The sequence below is a fragment of the Wyeomyia smithii genome, chromosome 2 (genome assembly GCF_029784165.1).
Source record: "Wyeomyia smithii strain HCP4-BCI-WySm-NY-G18 chromosome 2, ASM2978416v1, whole genome shotgun sequence".
In the NCBI taxonomy this organism is placed as follows: domain Eukaryota; kingdom Metazoa; phylum Arthropoda; class Insecta; order Diptera; family Culicidae; genus Wyeomyia; species Wyeomyia smithii.
The window spans coordinates 87,918,366-87,941,240 of NC_073695.1; the positions used below are offsets into that span (position 1 = coordinate 87,918,366).

The window sequence follows — 22,875 nt, forward strand, 5'->3', positions numbered from 1 at the left end:
AAGAAAAAATAAGACTAAAACACAGGCAGCGTATTCTTCGCGATGCTATGCAATGCATTCGAGGTACAAGTGTGAAACATGACTCGGGCACTTGCCTTCGCTGTTCGCCATTCCGTCCTTGGGTAGTCGTTTGCCGCTGCCAGACCTTCCCATAATACAACAATTTGCAATTGAATAACGAAAGCTTCCAATATTGCACGAGAAAGCTGCCAATGTAATACTTTGGGATGTTTGCGGTTTTTTGAAAAAGCGCGCTTTCGGGTGGTCATAATAATTGAACAATTTTTTTTAGGGTTTCCACTTTGCCACATTCAACCACATAATACAATAGTGAAATGGAATTTAAGCCTATCGCATTAGTGTGTAATAATAAAAAACTAGGAGACTAGTTTTTGACAATAAGAGACACGCCTCAAGTGCACTCGATCGTCATGGTTCGTGTCGGGCTGAGCGCGTTTTGTTGTTTATGCAAATTAGAGTGTAGTAGCGTTTCCAATGATATTATATTTTGGAAATGTTGCAAACGGCGAATACATGAAAGTTGTTCGACCACAGCCGGTTTGATGAATTGAGCGTACGTGTGGTTTGGTGGTAGCACCTTGGTGCATCGACTAGTTTGCCAGTATGATAGTTTTTGTACAGAAAAAAAGAAATTAAAAAACTTGAAGTTGAATGGTGAAAAAGTATTGTTCTATTCCTTCCATTTAATTGTGAGCACAAATAGGACATGGATTGAAAATAAGTTTGAATTTTTTACCTGACTGAAAAGATTAAGAGCGTGTATTATTTCTCGAAGTCAGAAGCGCTTTTGAATTACAGAATAGAGAATTTTATTTGATATAATTTTAGCATGGATCAGGCAGAAATGAATTCATCCTTCTACACCTGCAGCTTGAAAGAAGCAAAAATAAAATCATTCCTCAAGAATCTTGTTCAATTCATCTATCCAACGATACATTGATTATTGCAATTCATATAGCTGCATGACAGTCATTAGCATTTAATATCTGCTCCATTTATCGTTTCGGTTGGAATTTTAAAAATGGCAAGGCTACAAATCGGCGAAACAGTAATCTCGCGTAAAAGAGGAAAGCAAAACTCGTAGGCATACATTCTCTAAACCGAATCACACGATGCACTTTTTTCGTTCGGTCGGAATCATTTACAGCAAACACGAATCCGTCAGCCATCTAGCTGTTTTGACAGGATACATTGTATCCGTTGTTGCCACTTTTAACGCTCCCCTTCCACTCCATTGCCTAGGTGCACGTTCGCGTTGAAGTGAAAAAGCTCACTTTTGACTTCGTTAGCGTTTGACGTTTTCTCGACTGGCATGTTGAATAGCTTAATTTTAGACTCACGGTTTATGTTCGCCACTTTGCCATCTTTGCTCGATTGCTCCATCAGCAAAACCGGCTGTAAATTTTCTCATGTTTAAGTATCGCTTTCAGCGCCATATTGCACATTCGACTACAGGGCCGCTCGAAACTTTTCGGTAGCTTCAATTCAAGTGGAATTCAAGCGATCTTTTCTTGGATGATTGTAATTTCATATTTGTTACAGTTGAAAAAAACTGTGTGAACGTTTTTATTCATGGTCATTCATATCGTTTATTTGAAATGAGTTGAATCTTAAGATTTGTTAACTTTATATCATTGAATGCTTGGCATTGATGGTTACCCGATCAGAAAGAAAAAACAAAAATGTAACAGAAAATGTTAGTTTGTTATGGGAAAAACCTTACGGGCTGTGTTTTCAATTTGATCCCATTAGGTGTCAAAATAACAGAAATTATAACAGGAATGATTTTACTATTATCAAAAATATATCAAACTTTGTTAGTAACGTATCAGCTTTTTAACAAAATAAGATAAGATATAGAAAGTATAACAACAACCATTGTTAGAAACAACAGGTTTTGATAAAAAAGGAAAATTTGATAGACTTGTTTCAAAACAGCTTTACTTTAGGTGTTGCTATTATAACTCATTCAGATTTATTTTTGTTATCAAGATCACATGCGAAAATACAAAATTGTATCAAAATATGTTATTTGTATCATACGTTGATAGAATTTTGTATTTTTTTAGTTATGCTCTTCTGTTAGGGTACCGTATGATTTATCAACTGCCATGGTCTCAACGTATGTAACGTTGTTTAAAGAACCAGTCGTATGTACAAATTACGGCTCGGGATAGACTGTTGGTGTCAGTTGGATCGTAGTTCTAGCCCTATAATTGTCCTGTCTAGTCTAGTCTAGTTTAGTCTACACTAACACAGCCAGTAATTATCCACCATTCTAAAAAAATGATTTCCATACACTTTTCTTGACAACGGTGTCTACTGTGTAGCGCAATATAATACTATTTAATCTAAGACCGAGGACAATCCGTACCAACTGATCCGTATATCAGAAGTATTATACCTGAATCGTAGAGAGTGATAAAGCTGAGAAAGAACACTCCTTTGTTGACCAATCTCCTGGGATGGAACTTAGGTATTTACTCTCTATGTTCGGGTTTCGAAACCAAGGATATAGCGCCTTTTCTACGCTTTTCTAGCCATACAATTGTCCCATATATAAAAAGTTTGGCGCGAAGTCTGTGTATAGTAAACAGAAGGTCAAGAACCGATAGAGGAATACTATTTTTGAAAAACTAAAAATATGAAAATACTCCAGTTAAGATAAGATCTAATTAAATTGATTTATTTGTTCAAGGAGTAAATGTTGTAATGAAAATAGAAAATTAAATCAACTGAAAATATGACAGTAGAAACTACGAAAAATATGGTTTAGCAGGTGGGACTCGAACCCACAACTTCCAATCTCCGGTCAGATGTGTTTCCGTTACACCACCGCAGAATGTTGAAATGACTTTTCAGTGTTTCAGCACTGATACACTTATTTCGAAACGTTGATAATATTATAACAAAAAAATGCATTTCTCATCGATCAATCGACAGCATCGGTTGTGGTTGATATTCGTCTCGTTACAGTTCGATGTATACTGGAATTGTTAACCGGATGAATTGTATGCCGGATTTGCGCTGCACAGAATAGAATTAATCCCCGCTTAAGGCCAGTACGCCACTGCGTGACCATTTTTTAGCTGTTAGCGCCGACATACGATTTGGTGGTCGATCGCGCTTGGACAACCTTTTTGCTAGATTATCATCGCCCGAGTGCTGGTTGACGAGGAGACAAGGTAGAGTTTTTTCTACATTTTTGTAGTTGGTCTCGCCGTTCAGTATGAACGAATAGAATGATTAATTTGCTTCCAAAAGTGGAACCTCACCCGTTTTCCCGTCTCATCCTCCCGGATATAAATCTCCGAGAGTCGCTGTAGGAGCACCTCAGGTGCTGATCCATCGTGTGAAACTGTACCCTGAAGGAACCATGGGTTGTTTTTTTTTCGGCCCAAAGCGAAGGCATTAAAGAAAATGCAAATATCAAGGGATCTAGTGAAATTGTTTTCCGCCGTGATCGAGATCATCAAAGTCTGCCTGAATAAGCTGCGTGTTTCGGTGCCATGCCTCAAGCAAGCAAACGCGAATGCTGTTTGCGAACTTTTGACGCTGTAGTACCACAAGTAAACTGCGGTAAGTACGGGGAATAACATGTGCATGACGCTTACGGTAAAGGTGCTGTGATTTTTCTGTGATATGAAGAGACTGTGCATGAGCTTTCCCATACCCTGCGAGCAAACAGCGCCAAGACAAAATTAGGCGGAGGCCGCTACTACCAAACTGGTTTCCACAAATCCTCAGGTGATGTTGACGTTTCAGTTGAGAAATCTTTTTCTGTTGTTACCTACAGTTTAAACGTTTTTGAAGCAGATGACCACCATATGGTCCCTATCTGCACTACCGTTCTACGCTTATTCGTCCCATGTTACAAATCAAACAAACGAGAAAAACTATTTGAAAGTTTTGCAATTCTTTTACGCGTTCCGTCAATGTGACCCATGCAATTATTGGTTTCTAACCAGTTTTACCTGGCAATAGTCTGGTTCCAATTAATCTAGTAAAATGTTTTTCGATTTAACACTCTTTTTCACGAAAAAGCCCACTGGGATAATAATGCCGAGAAATTTGCCATTTGTAATTTCTACGCAAATCAGTCCCACCACGTGCATTCGATGTTTCCCAACAGAAAGTTCATACCGGGGAAACAAGGCTGTTTAATTTTTCAGGAAAATGATCATGCTAATATTGTTATCTTTATACTCAAGGGGCGATAGTCGAGATGGATGTTTAGTTAAATGAATAAGTATAAGATGCCTCACCATTACAAAGGGGATTTTTTTTAAAGATTGCCCATTCCTATTATATTTAAACGTTGTTAGGCTTTCCCCATTTTAACTACAAACAACAGAACTGTTTCAACTTTCAAATCGCATGAATCTTGTACGTTTATCTTATGCTTAGAAAAGTAATGCATTCAGCAGACAAATCAGCCCCTAACAAAAATGTGAACGTACCGCATTTAAATGAACAAGCAAAGTGATCGAATTTCTAAAATCCGTAATGTAGCAAACATTATAATGAGAGGTCTTTAGTGCTCTGTAGCCCTTCCTAAATTGTGAATATGGGAATCAGTGATTAGTATTACATCTCAATAGAATAGAAAAAAAATCTACATGAAAAATAGACTTTTTGATAATTAAAAACGAAAATCAAACAAAAGTCACATGGGACAACAATGCGTATAACGGCAGTGCAGTAATCATATTTTTCATTAATATTTCGTTTTTTCATTTATTGTCAAATTTTATCTCATAAACCTACCTGACAGCTCAATATAACTTGCGGGTGCAAGTAACGACAGATACTGAATAAAACTTAATAACTTTTTGTCTTAATGAATGAAATAAGAGAATGACAGCCTTATAAAATTTTTGTGAGGCGTTAAGATTTATTTTTTATTTTTTTGACTCTAAGCAAAGTGATGTTTTTTTTAAATTTTGGTTCACGGAGTACATGTAGTAATGAAAATAGAGTATTAAATTAACTGAAAATATGATAGTAGAAACTACGAAAAACATAGTTCAGCAGATGGGACTCGAACTCACAACTTCCGGAGTCAGATGCGTTTCCGTTACACCACCGCAGAACGTTGAAGACGTACTTCTAGAATCGAGATTTGTATCGCTTATCCAATTCCCGCATTTTGTACATTTACTCAGTAGAGAGTTAAGATTTTAATTCGAGACACAGAAGCCATATACTGTACTGCATAAAATTTCGAACACTTAGGCTATGATGTATGTGCAAGCACTATAAAATCAACGACAAATGAACATTTTGATCGATCTTGAAGGTTTAGCATGTTGGTTATTTTATTGTTGTTGCAATTAGGTGCTATGTATATAGATTTAAACACGTTTTGTACATGAAAACAAGGAGAATTTATAAATCGGTTTTGGTTGAAACTCCGAGCACTTCAACGTAATCTCTAAGAGATAGAAAGGCAAACCGTCTGAATAATGAACGGCACTTTTTCCAACGCCTACTGATTCTTTGAAAGTGGCCCTATACTAAAAAGTTATACATCACTGGGTGAAGGACATTACAAGGAACGAAATTGCATATTATAATCTTACACTAGCAATAAAAATTCGATTTACAATGAGTGCTATAATAATTCGATTTGCAATAAGTATTCGAAGTATCAGACTGTTCGAAGTTTGAATCAAAACGAAATGTTTTATTATTTTGTGTCGAACACTCGACAGCACCGGTCGTGTTCGGCAAACATTTTATTATAGCCGAAAGTGTGTACTGGAATTGTTTGCTCTATCCCGGTTTGTACTGTACCGAAGCGTTTTTTTTTTTCTATTGCATCGGTTGTTTGTGTGGGTTCACGCGGTTGGTCCAACATGGACGAAGATAATGATTTATTTGATTCCGGAGCTTAAATCTTTCTCGTGTGAAGATTGACCAGAAAAAATCGATGGGACCGTTGGTTGTGTTTTTTCGACCCCAAACAAAAGCATTAAGGGGGAACCCTACTCTAGAAGTCGAAAAATCATGAATTTTCATATTTTTTTTGGCTGTCTAGAGTAAAGTGAAGTGTTTGGCTATTTTGGCTATTGATTAAGGTATATTTGAAGATGTATTTTCTATGTCGTGAATGTAAATATAGTGAGTATTACACTGTTGGCAGCTGGGAACGTGGATGTTCTCTCTAAATCAGTTCCTAACTGGTGGTAAGTTTTTCTCAGCTTCTAGTAGACCGATCGGGCTGAAATTTTTTTTCAGTATATAGAAACATATTATCTATCTTGTTACGTAGCCGTTTTTGAAAATTCCAAAAATTGCCAAAATTGCGGCCATTTTAGTAAAAAAAAAGTTTTTTTTTCATGAAAAATCACTATTGAAAAAATCATAAAACATTGAAAAACTCAGATATCAAAAAACGGCTACGTAACAAGTTAGATAATCCATTTTTACATGTTAAAAAAAAATTCAGCAAAATCGGTTCAGTAGATGCTGAGAAAAACTTACCACCAGTTGAAAAAACATGGTTTCAAGAAAAACACTGCCAATATCGTATTACTCACTATATTTGCACCCACGGTACACAAAATACATCTTCACATATACCTTAATCCATAGCCGAAATGCCCGAGCTCCTCACTTTCTCTAAACATCCGAAAAAAATATCACGAAAATTCATAATTTTTCAACTTTCCAGAGTAGGGTCCCCCCTTAAATACAATGCAAATTTCAAAGGATCAGGTTAAATGGTTTGCAGTCGTAATTGCAATCACCAAAGTCCGACCGAATGAGCTACATGTTCTGGTGTCAAGCTTCAAGTCAGCAAATGAGATTGCTGATTGTGAGTTTAATTTTGACAATCCAGATGAAGAACCTCTTCTTCTAGGAATGGCTCAACAAAGTTCTGGTAAGTAGTTTCCGGAACCATCAAGAAGCCCAACTTTTCCTTCCTTTTTGTCTAAGATTCAGCCAGCATTTGGACTGCTGAAGTCTTCAACTATTGTGGACTGGATTTTTGAAAATTTTATAATAACTGTTTCCCTTAAAAGTCTTCTGCTGGAATTTTCATCGATGACTAATTCATCAGTTGGAGTGAAATACCCTTTTTCTGTTTTACAGTGGAATGGTGGAAGTATCGTTCTCAAAATTGATTCATTCAGAGTTTCGATTATTTAATACAAACGCCATGCATATTCCTTCTGTGAGAGGTAGGACACTGAATACTTGTTACTTTAAGAATATTATAACTTGGGAATAACTAGACCTAAGAAAGATGTTCAAATCAGAACATGTGTGGAAAATGATGAGAGAATTTAAAAAAAAGTAACTTGTCATGAAAAACATTCTGCCAGTTTCTTCAGTCTCAAATTAAAGGGTTAGTTTAAATATATTTTAAATTTCGTCGTGATTTCATTTCATTTTGCTCCGTGAACTTCTTTTTTGAAATCTCAAAATTTGATTTTTTAAAACCTTTTTGTCTACATTATTTTGACGAGTTGTTTAATCAATGGAAAATTAAATAGGCCTGATTGCTGCTAGTTGCAATAGCTGGAAACTTGACTGTAAGGTAATTATAAAGTTTATACGGTGTACTTAGATTCAACAGTAGCTCTGGAAATTGGTTCACGAATAGTGTTAAACGAGTGACACAAATCTCAAATTGCTGCTTGGTTATGGTGTTTACATTAAGGACCTAGAAGTATAATGGAAACGGTAATAAAGTCTGCATATCCATACTCTAGTGAGGAATAAATCAATTATCAATTCCGTTCGCAGAGGGTATGAATATCAATCTCTTACTTTATGCAATCTCCTCCAACACGAAAATACTAGTTGGGTTTTCTGTTTATATCGCGTGAGTGAACGACAAATTGAATTATTACGTTGATGGATGTATCGAGTAATTTCCCACCGTCTGGCGAAATAAAAATTTCAATGTAGCACAACCACCGATGACAGCCCACCGTTACAGCTGTGAATCAACATACACTTTTTCCAACCCAAGAGTGCTATTGTTTAACATGTAAATATAAATCCACTTGAAATCCCATTTCAACGTTTACGAAATTTCGTAAAAACCGAGGCACAACAATATCGATAACGAGAACGATCGTCACAAGCTTCTAGCTTGTTCCCGGGAAAGACCGGAACACTCTCGGGGGGCGCCGATCACTATTTATTTTTTTATGAAACCCATGAATAATAGCGCCAACTTGCGCATAAATCGTGTGCTGCACCCGGCTGCACCGGCTGTGAACCTATTGATAGCGCATCATTACACAGGCTTGCGATTTACGGGCTTCGATGAGGACGACGACGACGATGACGGCGAGATACAATATGTTCGTGTACAGCTTAATGAAGCCTTTGCGTCAATCCGTGTGTAGCATACAGGAAATTGGCGGCGTTTAGGTTTGTTAGGCAGTCGGGAGAGAGAAAGAGATCTCGCAGGTGGAAGCAGATTACGCCATGTGCAATCAACCACCAAATTGTCATCTTTTAGTGGGGATGCGAGTTGGCAGTCTGTTATCGAGTGCTGGAACAAATTGCTTGCTACTGCTACTGTATATTTTAGCATATAATAGATCTTGCTGATGATGATACTGGGATGAGTAATTTGCTAAAGTGAAATTGATTGGCGAAGCGGTGCGTCGATATGAAGCATGTAACTGCGAATGAGCACTGTTCAGATGTTTTGAAAACCTCTAAAGCCACCTTTTATGTACAAAAAACCCTCTGTGGCGAAAATATAGTTTTACCCCAGCGCTTGCTAGTGACCAATTGGCACAATCTACAAAACAACGACTCTACACAACTGGCTTTGATCTAGGGGATGGCATCAAAAACGTGTGGTGAAAGTCCTAGCAGAAAACAGTAACAAAAATCAAACACTAGAAAATTTTGCTTCACGCAAAAAGACAAACGTAAAAACTCAAACTCTACCTGTATCTGAAAATCCACCGAAAGATTAGGCTAATTAAAAAATGCACATTATTATTATTCGGGTCGATTCGGCGATACGCGAGGTTATTATGGTGATATGAAATAACACAGCTACTGTATGCCACAAAGTTTATCCACCCCTTGTGTGCAATTGCAGTGTTTTGTTTCGTTGTTCTGTCATAGACTTGAATTATTACTCTTGTTTATTTATGCAGAATTATCAATTCTCTTAATAAATTATGTGACACGGCGTTTTAAAAACTGAATGATTTTTGTTCACTTTTTGGGTACAGTATTACTCAGTTTTGAGTTAAGTAATTACTCATTTTTTGGGTTCTGAATTGCTACTTAATTTAATTTACAAATTTTATAAAGTTTCAAAGATAAAATAAAAAATTCGTGGGTTTGTTGTTTGTACTGGCTAGAAAGCCATAGAATATTTTGCAAACGGGAGGTATTTCTAATCCGAAAACTTATAAAACACATCAAAAACAAATTCAATCGATGGAGATTAATAGCAACGATTTTAAATGTCCGATTCGTTCTCAATTCACACAAAATAATCATCACAATTAAAAATAAATAATATTTTTAACCTTAAATTTCGTTTATTCTTCATCTAATTCACCACAAAAATCTCTTTACAGGTTTTCGTAGAATACTCGTAGAATACTCATTTTTGGTTAGGTATTCTACCAGAGGTATTCTACGTAGAAAACTCGTCGAAAACTACATGAGGTTTTCTACATGACATCCCTGATTATTACTCTTGACCTAAAACGAAAAATATGATTGAAATGAGGTCGATATCTTGTACCGTTTTTGAATAATGTAGAAAAGCAACCAGCGTGGAAAAAATCACGTGAAAAGACCTTAGTATAATAACGAAAGTTTTTCCTATTTGTAACAAATTCGCTACTTAAAAACCAATAACATTCATTTCCAGTCAAGTAACAACGCATACTATCGTATATTTTGCACATGTTTTCTGCTTATTCAATCTGTGATTCATCCGGTGCACGTGTATTAGTTTGTTCGTCGTACGCGTACGGAATAGTGGAGAAATGTGACAAGATCTTCCAGGTATATTTTGCACCTGCATTCAAGATTTTCCAAAGCATTCATCTTCTTCTTGAAATCGCAGTACGATCTGTAAGCTGTATGCGCTAGATAAAAAGAAAAACATTTATTTTCTTTCATGTTTTCTTGCTCTAGATTTATTTCTCCCTAAAATTTATTGGGTCAGCGGCGAAAAGACTGATTTGGATCTGCTTTATGGTTTTGCTTTTAGTTTAATTTTTTGTCAAACGTGCAGTCGTAGGACACGAAAACTAAAAAAAGTTGCTCAAAAGTTACAAGATCTCTTCCATTTAGTTCGGATGTATGTAATGGCGTCCAAATACCATCTGTCACAGTCATAATTGTGCAGTATACTATGCCATTTCATCATTGAAAGACTAGCAAACGAACATTCACATTTGAATCGTAGGAATTTATGGTCAAAATTGGTGCTCTGTGAAAAATGTGTTTCGTCTGTAACGGCCACTTTATGGTCGTCATAATCGACCTAGTGATTCGTGACTTTGTGCAGTCTAAATTGGTAGATCTGAACTTGATTGACATGTGGTTTCAACCAGACGGCGCTACATGCCACACAGCACGCGATACAATAAACATTTTATAGAAGGAATTCGATGAGCTATTCATCTGTCATTTTGTCCCCGTAAGTTGGTCACCAAGATCAGGCGATTTGACGCCACTCGACTTTTTTTGTAGGGTTACTTGGACAAGCCCAACACTGTTGTGGCCTCACAAGACAACATAACTTTAATGAAAGTTTTTCTATTTATTCAGATGATAATAAGATAAACTTTTGCCGAAATAAGTTGAAATTGATGGTTTTCACATACTTAGCTGACGAAACGATAACTGAATGCATTTTTTACAATCCTAAAAGTAACAGATACTGCTTAATACACGATATATGGAGGCTTGTCACATAATTTATTACAGCGAGAATAATTTTACATATATTAGATTGCAATTTGATTAATAAATTGAAAGATAATGATAAATTTATCAATTTGAAGATAATGAATACACATATAATTGATGAAGTTTGTGAAAGATGAACAAAAGCAATACAATCAAATTAAGGGAGTGGATAAACTTTTTTCTACATATTTTTGTTTTAAACCCGTCGCTACCCGTTTCGTTATAACCTCAAACGTTTTATAAATATGAAAGGAATGTAATTTATCTATAGCATTGCAGTAAATACAGCTTCGAAGCGAAGCAAAGCGTACACGGGCGTAAGCTGTGAAACATTTCGCTTCTCCACGGGTGGCAGCGGCAGACGCTTTAAGCAATAAACGTCGCTGTGTTGTGAAGGTATTAAATAAACGTTCCCAAACATCAAGCAGAACGTCTGTACAGTGGCACTAGGGTGGGATGGAAGTTCATCGACCCTGGGGATTCGGTTGTCGTCGGTTGAAACGCTTCTCTTTGTTATCACTGCACCGCTACCACTGCTTCCTTATGTTCCAGGGAGATCTTTGCAAAAGCATCCGCCCGTCTGGATCCTACGCGGCTCCGAATTATATTCCTCCCGCCAGATAGGCACCAGATTTGTGGGCTTCGCTCAAAATTAAATATAAATTTTAATTTTGAAGTTCACCCCCCGCTGGCACCCGCTATCTTGATAGAGGTTTTGAGAAGACAAGCTTTGTTTAGGGTGTCCAATATTAAATGGTCTTTCAATACTAGCATGACAAACATGTTGCATCCAATACTGTGCAAATCGTAAACCATTCGAATGAAGCATTCGAGAGATTCAATCAGCAAATCAAACCACCCTAGCCTGATATGCTCAGCATCGCTCTTAACTCAACAGATAATTGTGCAAGCGGGTGCGCACGAGTGAACGTTCGCTGTATATTTATGTCCAATCCATTTTCGCCGTTTTATATTCTTCGAATGGATTCTTTATTTCATGCTCGGTTTGGTACTACAACCAGATGGAAGGTTCAGTCGGGATATTACATTGTGAAGTTATAAAGCATCACCGAAGAGATAATCCAGTTGGTAATGTTTGGCGACCAAGGGAACGCAAGGTTTCTTACACCTAGTATTATCTTAACAGATAACCGCCCGTCTGCATCATTCATGGCAATCAATCTTAATCAAACCTCTAAAATTTAATTTCAAGCCAAGACCGTTTGTCCTAAAAAACCTCAAAATCTCTCCAACCGGTGGTGGCCGATAATCGGCAGACTCGGAGAAGGACCCGTCTCGTAGTTAACTAGTCTTTCAAGGGGTGTTTCGTTTCAGCCGATAAGCAGTGGCAGTGGTGCAGTGAAGCTTTGCGAACGAGATTGGTGACTTTTTTTTTATATTACATTTATCATTTTTGCCAGGGTGCAAAACGAGCGAGAAGCGCGGTGGTGTCCGGTAGAGGAAGCCAAAATACGGAGTGTGGTCGATACGATTCCACTGTGCTGGTACTGTAAAAGAGAGCACTGTTGCTCTGATGCTGTGAAAATTATTGCTCTTTATTTAAAAGCTAGACGGATAAATAACGATAACGAAAGAGCACCCTGATTTCAGCTCGTCGTTCGGGACGAAATGAGCTTACGCTTGGTTGTTGTTCCACAATGGATGATAAAAATTAAATCTGCTATAGCACTAACGATGAAGCATTCTGTAAAGTAACAATATTTTGAAACGGTACACCATTGTGCAATCCGATCGACGGATTATTTTTATCATTCACGCTGTTCACAGAAACTTTGGACCCATTGAGTTTTTTCTTTCGTACCAAAGCGGTCGGAAAATTTATAATCAGGTTGCATGTCAGCGTTTCATGCTTGGCTGCCTTTTTGCATTTAACGATCAACTTGTAGCATGACAACTCTACTTGGGGAGCCATCGTTACCTCGTTTGTTTTTCTTCAAGTACCCCGTTCGATTTCGGTGTGCACGCTATTTATAAATTATGCTCAGGACGATTCTTCTTCAAACAACGATGAAGTTATCATTCTTCTGGGCTGACAACATACCACTCCATCATACAATCTGCCAGAAATCCGGTCAATGAATTTCGATTTATTGCTGCCACGCTAGCAGCCGGAAATTGTTTGTTTGAAAACGAACATTTTCGATCGAATATTTATAGTCATATCGCAGTCGAAGTTATTCAAAACGGAACACGACAGATGGACCATGAGTAATAGTACACAAACACTCGCATACGAACACGCGCACAGGATCATAACAAAATCAGCAAGGTCGCAAAAAAGCTCTCAGCAACGTTCCGAAAACTCATTTTAGAGTTGGTTGTCGTTTGTTACGTATCTGTGAATATTCAATTCAAATCCGTCGTTGGGAAATTTTCTGCCTGGTCACATAAAACAATTACTTTTGAATATTATACAGAATCAAAAAAAAAACGACTGTAGAAGTTATTGGGCTCTTTGTTTCTTAACCAAGTTGGCAAAATGAATCACATAAGGATTTTGTGCAAGACACAACCCCACAGTTGACTACTTAAAACTGTCTGAGTTTTTTTTATCTCTAGGCATCCAGCCGGTTCCTGCAATACCTGTATTAGGTAATATTTAACCATGTTGGGCTCCTTCCCAAAAATGGAATTCGCATTGATAATTTTATAACATAGATTAATATTGACATGAATGGACTTATAATTTTATAAATTTTGATTTCTTTCGCGGGAGGAATTTATTTTACCGCAGCAAAAAGTAACAACAGTCGATTACAACCTTACTAAGCGTTCGTTTCTCTAAAGACTCACAATGTAGGTTTATTTGCGCTGTCAATACAATATAGAAAAGGTTGGTTTTCGACCCAATAAAATGCCGACAGCCTCCAAGGTTTGACCCAAAAGTTTTCGTCTTTGTCCCCTCATTTCTTGCAATCGTGATCTGAAGTTTATTTGCTTTAGAATATTTCACTGACAAAGGATTGGGCTCACACATTGCTTATCGATTTGAATTTAGGTCGCTTTAAAATAGTTTTTCCGTAACTCAGCAGAAAAAAAGCCGTGAAACCAATCGGAAAATTTAAGCATGTTGTTATGTTTAAGTTGCGAAAAAAAAAGACTAGAGAATAATCATGACAGAGACTCACATGTAAAAACTGAAGCATCCTACAAAGCATCCACTGCAAGAACGTTCGCTGAAACGTTGCAATCAGACAACTCAACCGGCAAAAATGAATACTCAGAAACAAAACCAAAGACAATTGCAATTCTTAGCCTGAGAATATTACGATTCGCGGAGATTTTGCAGCTTGTTTGTGTTGATGTTCTTTAGCGTATTGCGAGTCCGTTTAGTCTGCTTGAGAACGGAGCAAACTGCTGTACTCAGTGTCGAGTGCTTTATGCTTCGCCTTGAATTTCTCCGTCCATTTTATAATTGCTCGGGCGCTGTACAATAAAAGCACATTTAGCGTGGAGATAGTTGAGCAGCAAGTGCAGGATAAGTGATTATTATTCGATTGTTAGAAATCAATTATTTCTAAACTTCGACGTGGCATTATTCAAGTTTTCTTTTCTTACATAAAAACTCACAAAACACGACCAAATAGTTAAAATAATGTTTTGTATATGAGTTGAGAAAGGTTGAAAACGAAACTAAGAAATATGTTTTTGTACGCCTATATGCCACCGATTAACCGACCTTATACTGCAATTCGTTTGGAAGGTCAAAGGGTAATTTTTTTTATTGATGTTAATGCTGTTTTCTCCAAAAATGTTTCTTACTTTTCAGTTGTCTTTTTTTTTCGAATCATTATTTGAAAACAAACAGAAGTTCATTCCAAATTTTGAAATGTTATACCATTAAGAGAGTTTTTGTTAGAAACTTTTCATCGTGTTGCATGGCACTTTTCTAAACAATAGTTATTCCGATTATATTCATTTCTGGAACTTCGAACGTTTTAATTTATGAGATTTGATTACAAACGATAAAAATAATCCAAATTTTGAGAATATCCAATTCAAACCTGAACAGTTTTTGTAAACTGGTTAAATACTAACGTTATTCTGATGTTATTTTGATATAATGGTGTTACTCCTATAACTAAATTTGAACACAGATAGTTTGATTATCATCAGCCTACTGTAACGTTATTCTTCCATAGCTTTCCAATGTTGTTGTCTTTTTGGTCAATTTTCTCAATGAACCAGAACGGATTATTCTTTAAATTCTGTAAGAGATTCTTTTTATAAAGCTTGTAAGCTTTTCTCGAGTTTGTAATTTTTTAACTGGATTCCATTTTGGATAATTTATCTGTACAAACATATGAAAAAAGCTGCAGTTGTTTTTTCATAAAACGATATATCTGAATAATGACAAAAGATAGAAAAAAGTTGTCAAGGGATGAATTCGAGAAAACGGTCTGAGCTAATATAAAAAATATTAAAAAAATTCAATTTGAGATCCTGTACTGAAAAAAAATTTCAAAAACAAAAAGAGACTATAAAAAATCGATCATCACTATTTTGCTTGCTTTTGCTTTTTTGAATTGCTTGCAATATGTAAGAGATAGAAACATGATTTCTTCTGTAAAGTTTCTTGTTTTGAGATCACCTAATAATTTGCCTAAGACACCAAGCGTCTATCTTTATCTAATGAAAAAGTAAATATTATATCTCACTTTTAGGAGGATTGATCACCCAGCTTTCTACATCAAAAGATGCGTTTTCAAATATTTTGAAACTTCTCCGAACATATTATACGGTTACAATAAACATTTGTATCACTATTCAATTATTCGCACGATAACAGCAAAATGTAACATTGTGCATCGGTTGAATTTTTAATGTAAACTGCATCCAGAATGATGCACAGAATTATGGAAAATATCTTAAATATTGAAGCGTAATAGAAAATCAGTTCACCCTGACTTTTTTTTAATGAAATATTTTATGATGATAAAATCGGGTGAAAAATGTGATAAAATCGGGGGCAGATAAAATCGGGTACAGATATAATCGGGTGATTACTGTATTCTATTTTTTCGTTACTATTATGGAATCCATTTACATCCTTTGTAAGTCAATGCTTTGTAAACAGAGGATAGACAACAAAACTAACTTAATCTACCGCCCGATTTATATCAATATATTTTTTGCATTAAGTTTGGGGATACGATATATTAGTACGTTGACGTTGTTTAAATAAATATGAAAAGAAAATGTTAGATATTGTAAAGTAATTTGATTGTGAAGTAGTTAAAGTGTTTCTGTCACTCGCGCATATTGTTAAATGTATTCTGTTGTCTATCTGCTAGCTGTTGTGGATAACTTAGTATTTATGGCAATCTGTAACTAAGAGAATTAGTTTCTTGGCGCCTCAAAATGCGTGCAGTAATGATTTTCCTGCCACTCACCAGAATATTACAGATGCTGGTTAAAATTAATTTTATCCACAGAAGGTAATACAAAACCCAAGCAGCAAAATATGTTTCGATTATGAACTTTGTGCATCACAGCAACAAATTCTTATGCGAAAGTAAGTTGCAGCTACATCTCAGTTTCTTATACAATGACAAAAAAAGCGCAGGAGTTGGAGCCAATTGCAACATTTTCGTTGTTTCAACACAAGTTTCAAGAATGAAACCGCAATGTGTATGAAGTTATGCATGGAATTCGATAACAACATGGTAAATGCTGCATGATAAAATTCCAGCTACGAAGATGCATCGAACTAGGGCGCAATAGAAACTAAATGGCAAATGGTCAGATTGGAAAAAGATTGTCTGTATAGCGATTTATCTTTGATTATTTTCAGAATTTTGATGAGGATTCAACTCCAGTTGTTAATTTCTATTCAACTTTCTCGTTTTTACTATTTACGTCATTTGTTGTAGAAACATTTGCAAGTTTATGGCTCAGTTTCAAATTTTGCCTCCCTTATCATGCCAATGGTCATCATATAAGTTTTTAATTTCGCTTCTTCAATTCATCAGCACCTCAGCGTGGTAATGAAATTCAAAGCAATTTATCTCATTTCGTTTTAGAGACCCACACTTTTTGGACTACTTCTAGTCCAAGTTCGCAAAAGTTACAACGCAGTGAATAACCTCATCTCAAAAACAAATATAAGGTGAACGATCGAGCAAAAGTTGCTGTTACATGGCTTCAGAACATGACAGCAACTTTTAGAAGTATTTTTGTGTGTTTGTTTTGTGTATCTCGCAAGCATCACGTTGGCAACCTTTATGCTACACCCACTAGATCTATTCAGTGAAGGTTGGATTCTCAAAGGCCGTTTACACGTTTCAACAACAAATCCAACCACGTGAATGACGTTGTTGGTGTTAAGTTTTTTGAAGCAGCGATGCAACTTAAGTTGTTGCTTGTTTCTTTACAATTTCATCGTAGTAACAAAAAATATTTTTTGAAACTTCGGAATTTCATTAGTGCAACAAATGATCACAATTTAATTTTTTATTATGTTTCAGTTGTTGCTTGAGAATATTATTTCTTCGCTTTGATTGCAATTTGGTTTCAATCTACTTATTGCATGATTCATGGTTTACTTGTTACGTGTCTTTAAAAGTCCCAATGTTAGTAGACTTAAATAGGTTAAATGAGAATAAGAAATTTCAATTTTCCAAAACGGTTTTTTGAAACTATGGATTATTAGTTGAGTAAGTTTTGAAGAAGGCCGAGGATTTCCGGAAATCCAAAATCTAGCGCTATGGAAGGTACTTTTTACTTTGTTGATCCGGATCCGCTACTAAACTGCCGCTGTCGCTACTGCTGCTACTTAGTTAGGACCGTTCTAGTAACCATCCACTAATGAACTTATTGGTTTGAACAAAAGCAGGCTTGTATATAGTCCAAAGAATTTATTTATTTATTTATTTATTATATCAACGAGGTTTCAACCATGTGGAGTCCAAAGAATGCATTTATAGTTAACTAGGTGTAATATTCTGTCGACTTTGCTAGGGAAAGCGAGCTTAATGCTCGGCCAATCAGATCAACAGCAATCTGCGTGGGGGGCAGATCGATTGATTGATTTAATAAATTTAATTTAAACCATACATCGGTGTAAAGTATTCCAGTTATACCTCTGAAAATTTGGTACGTTATTGCCAGGGCTTAAGCCTTGGAAACAATCACTACATAAACACCATTTTCTATATTTTTCCCCAGTGAGCGAAATATACACGGTGACAAACAAGTTCGGTCACACTTTTTTGGGGTCGCCTGTAGCCTACACGTTGCATCTCTCTGGTGCCATCTATATGTCAAATGGAAGGGTTAACTTTGCTGCCCAAAGTGGCAGAGTTTCGTTTCTGTACAGTTTGTTTACATTGATTTGTGAGCCATGGCAGAGTTAAGAGCAGCTGTTATCGCTGAATATGTGAAAGGGTACATAAATCGGTACCTAGAGACCGGAGGCACCGAGGACAAGGCACGATCTGGACGACAAAGGTCTGTGAGAACTCCAAGGCTGAAAAAGATTATACGAGACCGGATTCGCCGGAATCCCGCCCAATCTGCACGGAAGCTGGCCAGGAACCGAGAATCAATCCGCCTGCTTCTGCGCAAGGATTTAAAACTTACACCGTACAAAAAACAGGTGGTTCATGGGGTTACCAAAGCTACAAAGGACAAGAGGTACCAAAGGTCGCGGGAGTTGCTCGGTTGGCGCGCAGATGACGAGATTATTTTTTCGGACGAGAAGCTGTTCGTTTTGGAGCAAACAGTCAATCGCCAAAATGATCGAGTTTGGAGTGTGAGCCTCCAGCAAGCTCCTGCGGACAAGCTGAACGTTTCCCGGTTCCAAAGTAAGACGTCAGTGATGGTTTTGGGAGACATTTGCAAGAGAGGTAAACTGCCTCTTATTTTAATCGATAAAGGGGTCAAAATCAACGCAGCGTACTACCTGGACATGGTTTTGAATAAAAATGTCCTGCCTGAAGCTGAACTATTGTTTGAAGACGATTACTACTGCTTCCAGCAAGATGGCGCCCCATCCCACACCGCAAAGGTTGTTCAGGCGTGGTGTGAGGAAAACTTGACCGATTTCATTTCAAAGAATGAATGGCCTCCGTCGTTTCCGGATCTGAATCAACTGGATTATTTCGTGTGGGGATACATGATGTCGAAGCTGAACGACTATAAAATAACAAATTTGGAGCAATTCAAGCGAGTTATCACGAAAATCTGGGACGAGATGCCGATGGAGCACGTGCGCGCCGCTTGCGACGACTTTCCGAGACGTCTGAAGCTGGTTCGATCAGAGAAAGGTGTTGTAATTCCGAGATATCGTCTGTGAAGTATCTTTATTAGTTACTGAATAAAGCTATGAAAGCCAGAGTCAGATTTTCTTCTTTTTCTTTGAAATATTGAGATTTTCCTGTGTGACCGGACTTTTTTGTCACCCTGTATTAGGGTGGGAAAAAGTGATCGATTTTCCAGAACCAAGTTTTTTTGGTTCCTTTTGGGGCTACGTAATTTATGGACGTCACCTTCAAAGATTCGGAATAACATAAATTTATTGGATAATATTTTACACCATTTCTAGCAAATTTAGTTAACATTTTTTGATTCATTGACAAGAGGTAGTAAATTAGAATTTAATTTTTTGCGATTCGTCCATAGATAACATTTTAGTAGACATCAATGCTTTTGTGATAAATTTCTTCAAATATATCACCTATTATGTTTTTTTTTAAATAACCATGTAATATCAAAATATTGCCCATAGCTACTTACAACTTCATTCCAACTTACGATGAAAGTGTTCGTCTTTTGATGCTATCCACGAATCAAGCCACTTTTAGCTGTCTTAATATAAGCAGAACTGCTGATCAGACAGACCATGTGCCATCGAACGGAATTAATAGTTATAAATAAATATTAAAATTTAAGAAATAAAGCGGGTGAGGAGAGCTTCTGGTTTTTGCGTTTCTATTTAAATTTTAATGACTTTGTCAGTATGTGGCCGAGCGTTGTCATGCAATAGGATCAGTTTTTGGTACATCCGCTAGTATTGTGACCAGTTTTCGCGCAGTGCTCGTCCTAATCGCATCAATTGAAGTCAATACTGGTAGTTTATATGATTTTTTTTTTGGTTGCTGTAATAAATCCAATTTTCGTCAACTGTCACGATGCGATTCAGAAAGCCCATTCCTTTTTTGTCGCTGGAGAAATTCAAATTATTACAGGCGAAAACACGGCGCCCAATCTCTTTTGACTTCAAATCATAAGGAACCCAAATTCACTTTTTTGAGTTGTTTCCGAGACTCCAAATACTGAAACAAGCTGTTTCTGCATTTGGCATGAGTCCTTAGCGAGTTATTCTTCCAATTCAAAGATTCTTGGCCTCTCTTCACGTTGTTTCACTAAAGCAACATTTCCGTAAACCTTTTTCAACTCTTGATGCGCTTCAGCCTCTGAGTGAAATGAGGAAAGTAACACTCCCCACAAATGACGATTATTCATTTTAACGATTTTAACGATCAGTCATTTTAACACAACTGAAAGTATCCAACGCCACAATAAAACCACTAACCACTTTGTTTACCTGACGTCTCAGCTTGGTTCATTGCGTTTTGAATGCGTCCAAATCGATCAGCACTTACTGCTGGTGCCATTTGTTGACAAATAGAAAGAACTTAGTTGCTGATTTTTTTCTTTCATGAATAAGCTTCGAATCAGAATGGTCTCAATACATCTGAAAAAGTCATGTCCTTTAGTAGAAAACACATACGAAGTTTCATCAGAATCAAAACTCTTTGTACCAGATTTTAGCACTTTCAGGACGATTTCGCTTGGAATTTCTAAAAGGCAAATTTTCATTTTTCAAATAGTGTATTGTGAAATTCCGCGTCGAAAGACAAATCGAATAGACTCGATTAGATTAAGTTTATGTGGAATTTCTTAATGAAAAACTTTATTTTGAAGATCGGGGAAGAACCGTTTGTTTTCATCATGATTTTCGCTATTTTTGATTTAAAAAATACGCATATATTTTGTTATGTTATGTTACTCATTAAAATGATATTCGAATATTTTTAATGTAAAAAATGTTCAAGAGCGAGTAGTAAAGACACAATTTTGAGAAAAACATTGAGCAAAATGATTCAATGCAGAAAACTTCTGTGAAAACATGACTCTTCGAATATCGTTCAAAAGTTTCGTAATCTCGAAAAAAGCTTTAGCTCAACCGGACTTTGAGAACATGTGTCTCAAAGCGGTCAAAGTTTCACGAAAAATATCGATATAAAAAAGCACTGTAGCTGAAATTGTTAATATATAATTTTATTTCGATGCCAAAAGTGTTAGAAATGCATGAAGCGCCGAAATCTGGTGTTATTTCGAAAAAAATTTTTTTTCGAAAGTTTCGACTGTGAAAATTTTTGAGCTTGGCACCCCTAAAATATATGAAAAAAATTTGACCTTCGAAATAGGGCTCAAAAGTTTCGTCTTGTCGAAAAGAGTACTCATGCAAAATTTCAGGTCAATCGGACTTTAGGGACACGTGCCTTAAAGTGGTCAATGTTTCACGAAAAATACGGATGTTAAAAAGCACAGGTAGTAGTTCATGAAATTGTCGATTTCTGAACGAAATTCGAAACTTCGATTTTAATTGCCACCCTAATATCCTTATAAGGTGATAAAAGAAACAGTTGGTTATATTTGCCTATTTTATCATGATATCAATATGAGTATTACGCAATTTCGCATTTCTGTGTAAAACATGTAAGAATGGTTTTTTTTCCTCAGTATTCTTTTAGGATGGAAAATGAAATCATCGAAATTTTCAATTTCGCGAAGATTCCAATTTTCCAACCGCACCAAACTGAAATCTAAACTACGCTACATTTAGGGTATTGCTTTTATGTAAAACATCTTTCAATAAATCGAAAACATGTATCTTATCCACAGCGCTGAAGACAAATCTCAGTTGCAGCACTTGGCCATATTTTCACACCAAGACAAATGATTGAATAATTCCAAAGATGACTTCAACAAGATTCCTGACTCTTGCAGTATCCAGCGGACATGATTGTCGCTGCGCATGAACGAAATTCGAACTAACTTGTATACTGGTAATTTGATGATGACGGCAAGGTGGCTAAAGGTGAAGCTTTTTTTTCAATACCCTTGTATGATTCTGCCATCTAATTTTCAATAACCTTATATGGTGCTGCCATCTAATAACCAATTTTATGCGCATTTAAGTAATCAGATGGCAGTACTAGCCGTTGTAAAGCTGTCGTGGGCAAAATGTATGAAAAAACTGGAAGTCAGGTATCTTGTTCTAGTCATCTTTGATATTTCGCAATACGTACATGTTCTTCAATTCATAGCATTTTATGTGCTTTCGCAACCTAGAGGACTTTTCACACCAAAAATTGATCATAAAACCTAGCAGAAAAGTTCTGAAATCGCAAAAAGTAGTTTCAGTTTTGATGATACATCAACATTTTCCAATAAAAATTTCAATTTATTTAAATTGAGAATATTTTCTCTGCCTCTGGGCAAAGAACATGGCCAAGGGCTCTAGTAGACATATAGGTACAGTGAAATGACTTTCATCTCGAGTGTGCTGTTTGTCGTCCAACTGTTTGCGAAGTTATAAAGAACATGACAAACGCCAATTGAAACTAACCGACCAGTAGTCGAGTAGGAATAGAAAGAGCGACAGTGAAAAAGGATGCTTTTATTACTTTTCCCCGTTGGTCGGTGCGGATGGTTGGCCCCCTCACGCCATGGTAAAAGTAAAGCTATGATCGAGGTTAGACGATGAGCAGGGCTCGTAACGTAACTGAAATGGAAACCAGGATTTGTTTTTTGTTTCCATTTGTCTACTGCTACATGCTCGGTTCACCGCAGTGATTGGATTGGCTGTCGTACTTGCCACCAGTGGTAACAAGTAACAGTCAAGAA

General features: G+C 36.6%; 1 protein-coding gene across 10 annotated transcripts in view; it reads right to left on the minus strand.

Moving 5' to 3' along the window:
* The window catches only part of LOC129725472 (potassium voltage-gated channel protein Shal), a 520,683-nt gene that overhangs the window by 30,495 nt on the left and 467,313 nt on the right, over positions 1 to 22,875 (minus strand). For 9 of the 10 annotated variants that reach the window (XM_055681351.1, XM_055681350.1, XM_055681348.1 and 6 more), the window contains one exon: positions 8,944 to 8,973. The exons of the other annotated variant lie outside the window; for it this stretch is intronic. In XM_055681351.1, coding sequence (XP_055537326.1) covers positions 8,944 to 8,973 — 30 coding nt within the window. The remainder of the gene's footprint in view (positions 1 to 8,943; positions 8,974 to 22,875) is intronic. 10 annotated transcript variants of the gene reach the window in all.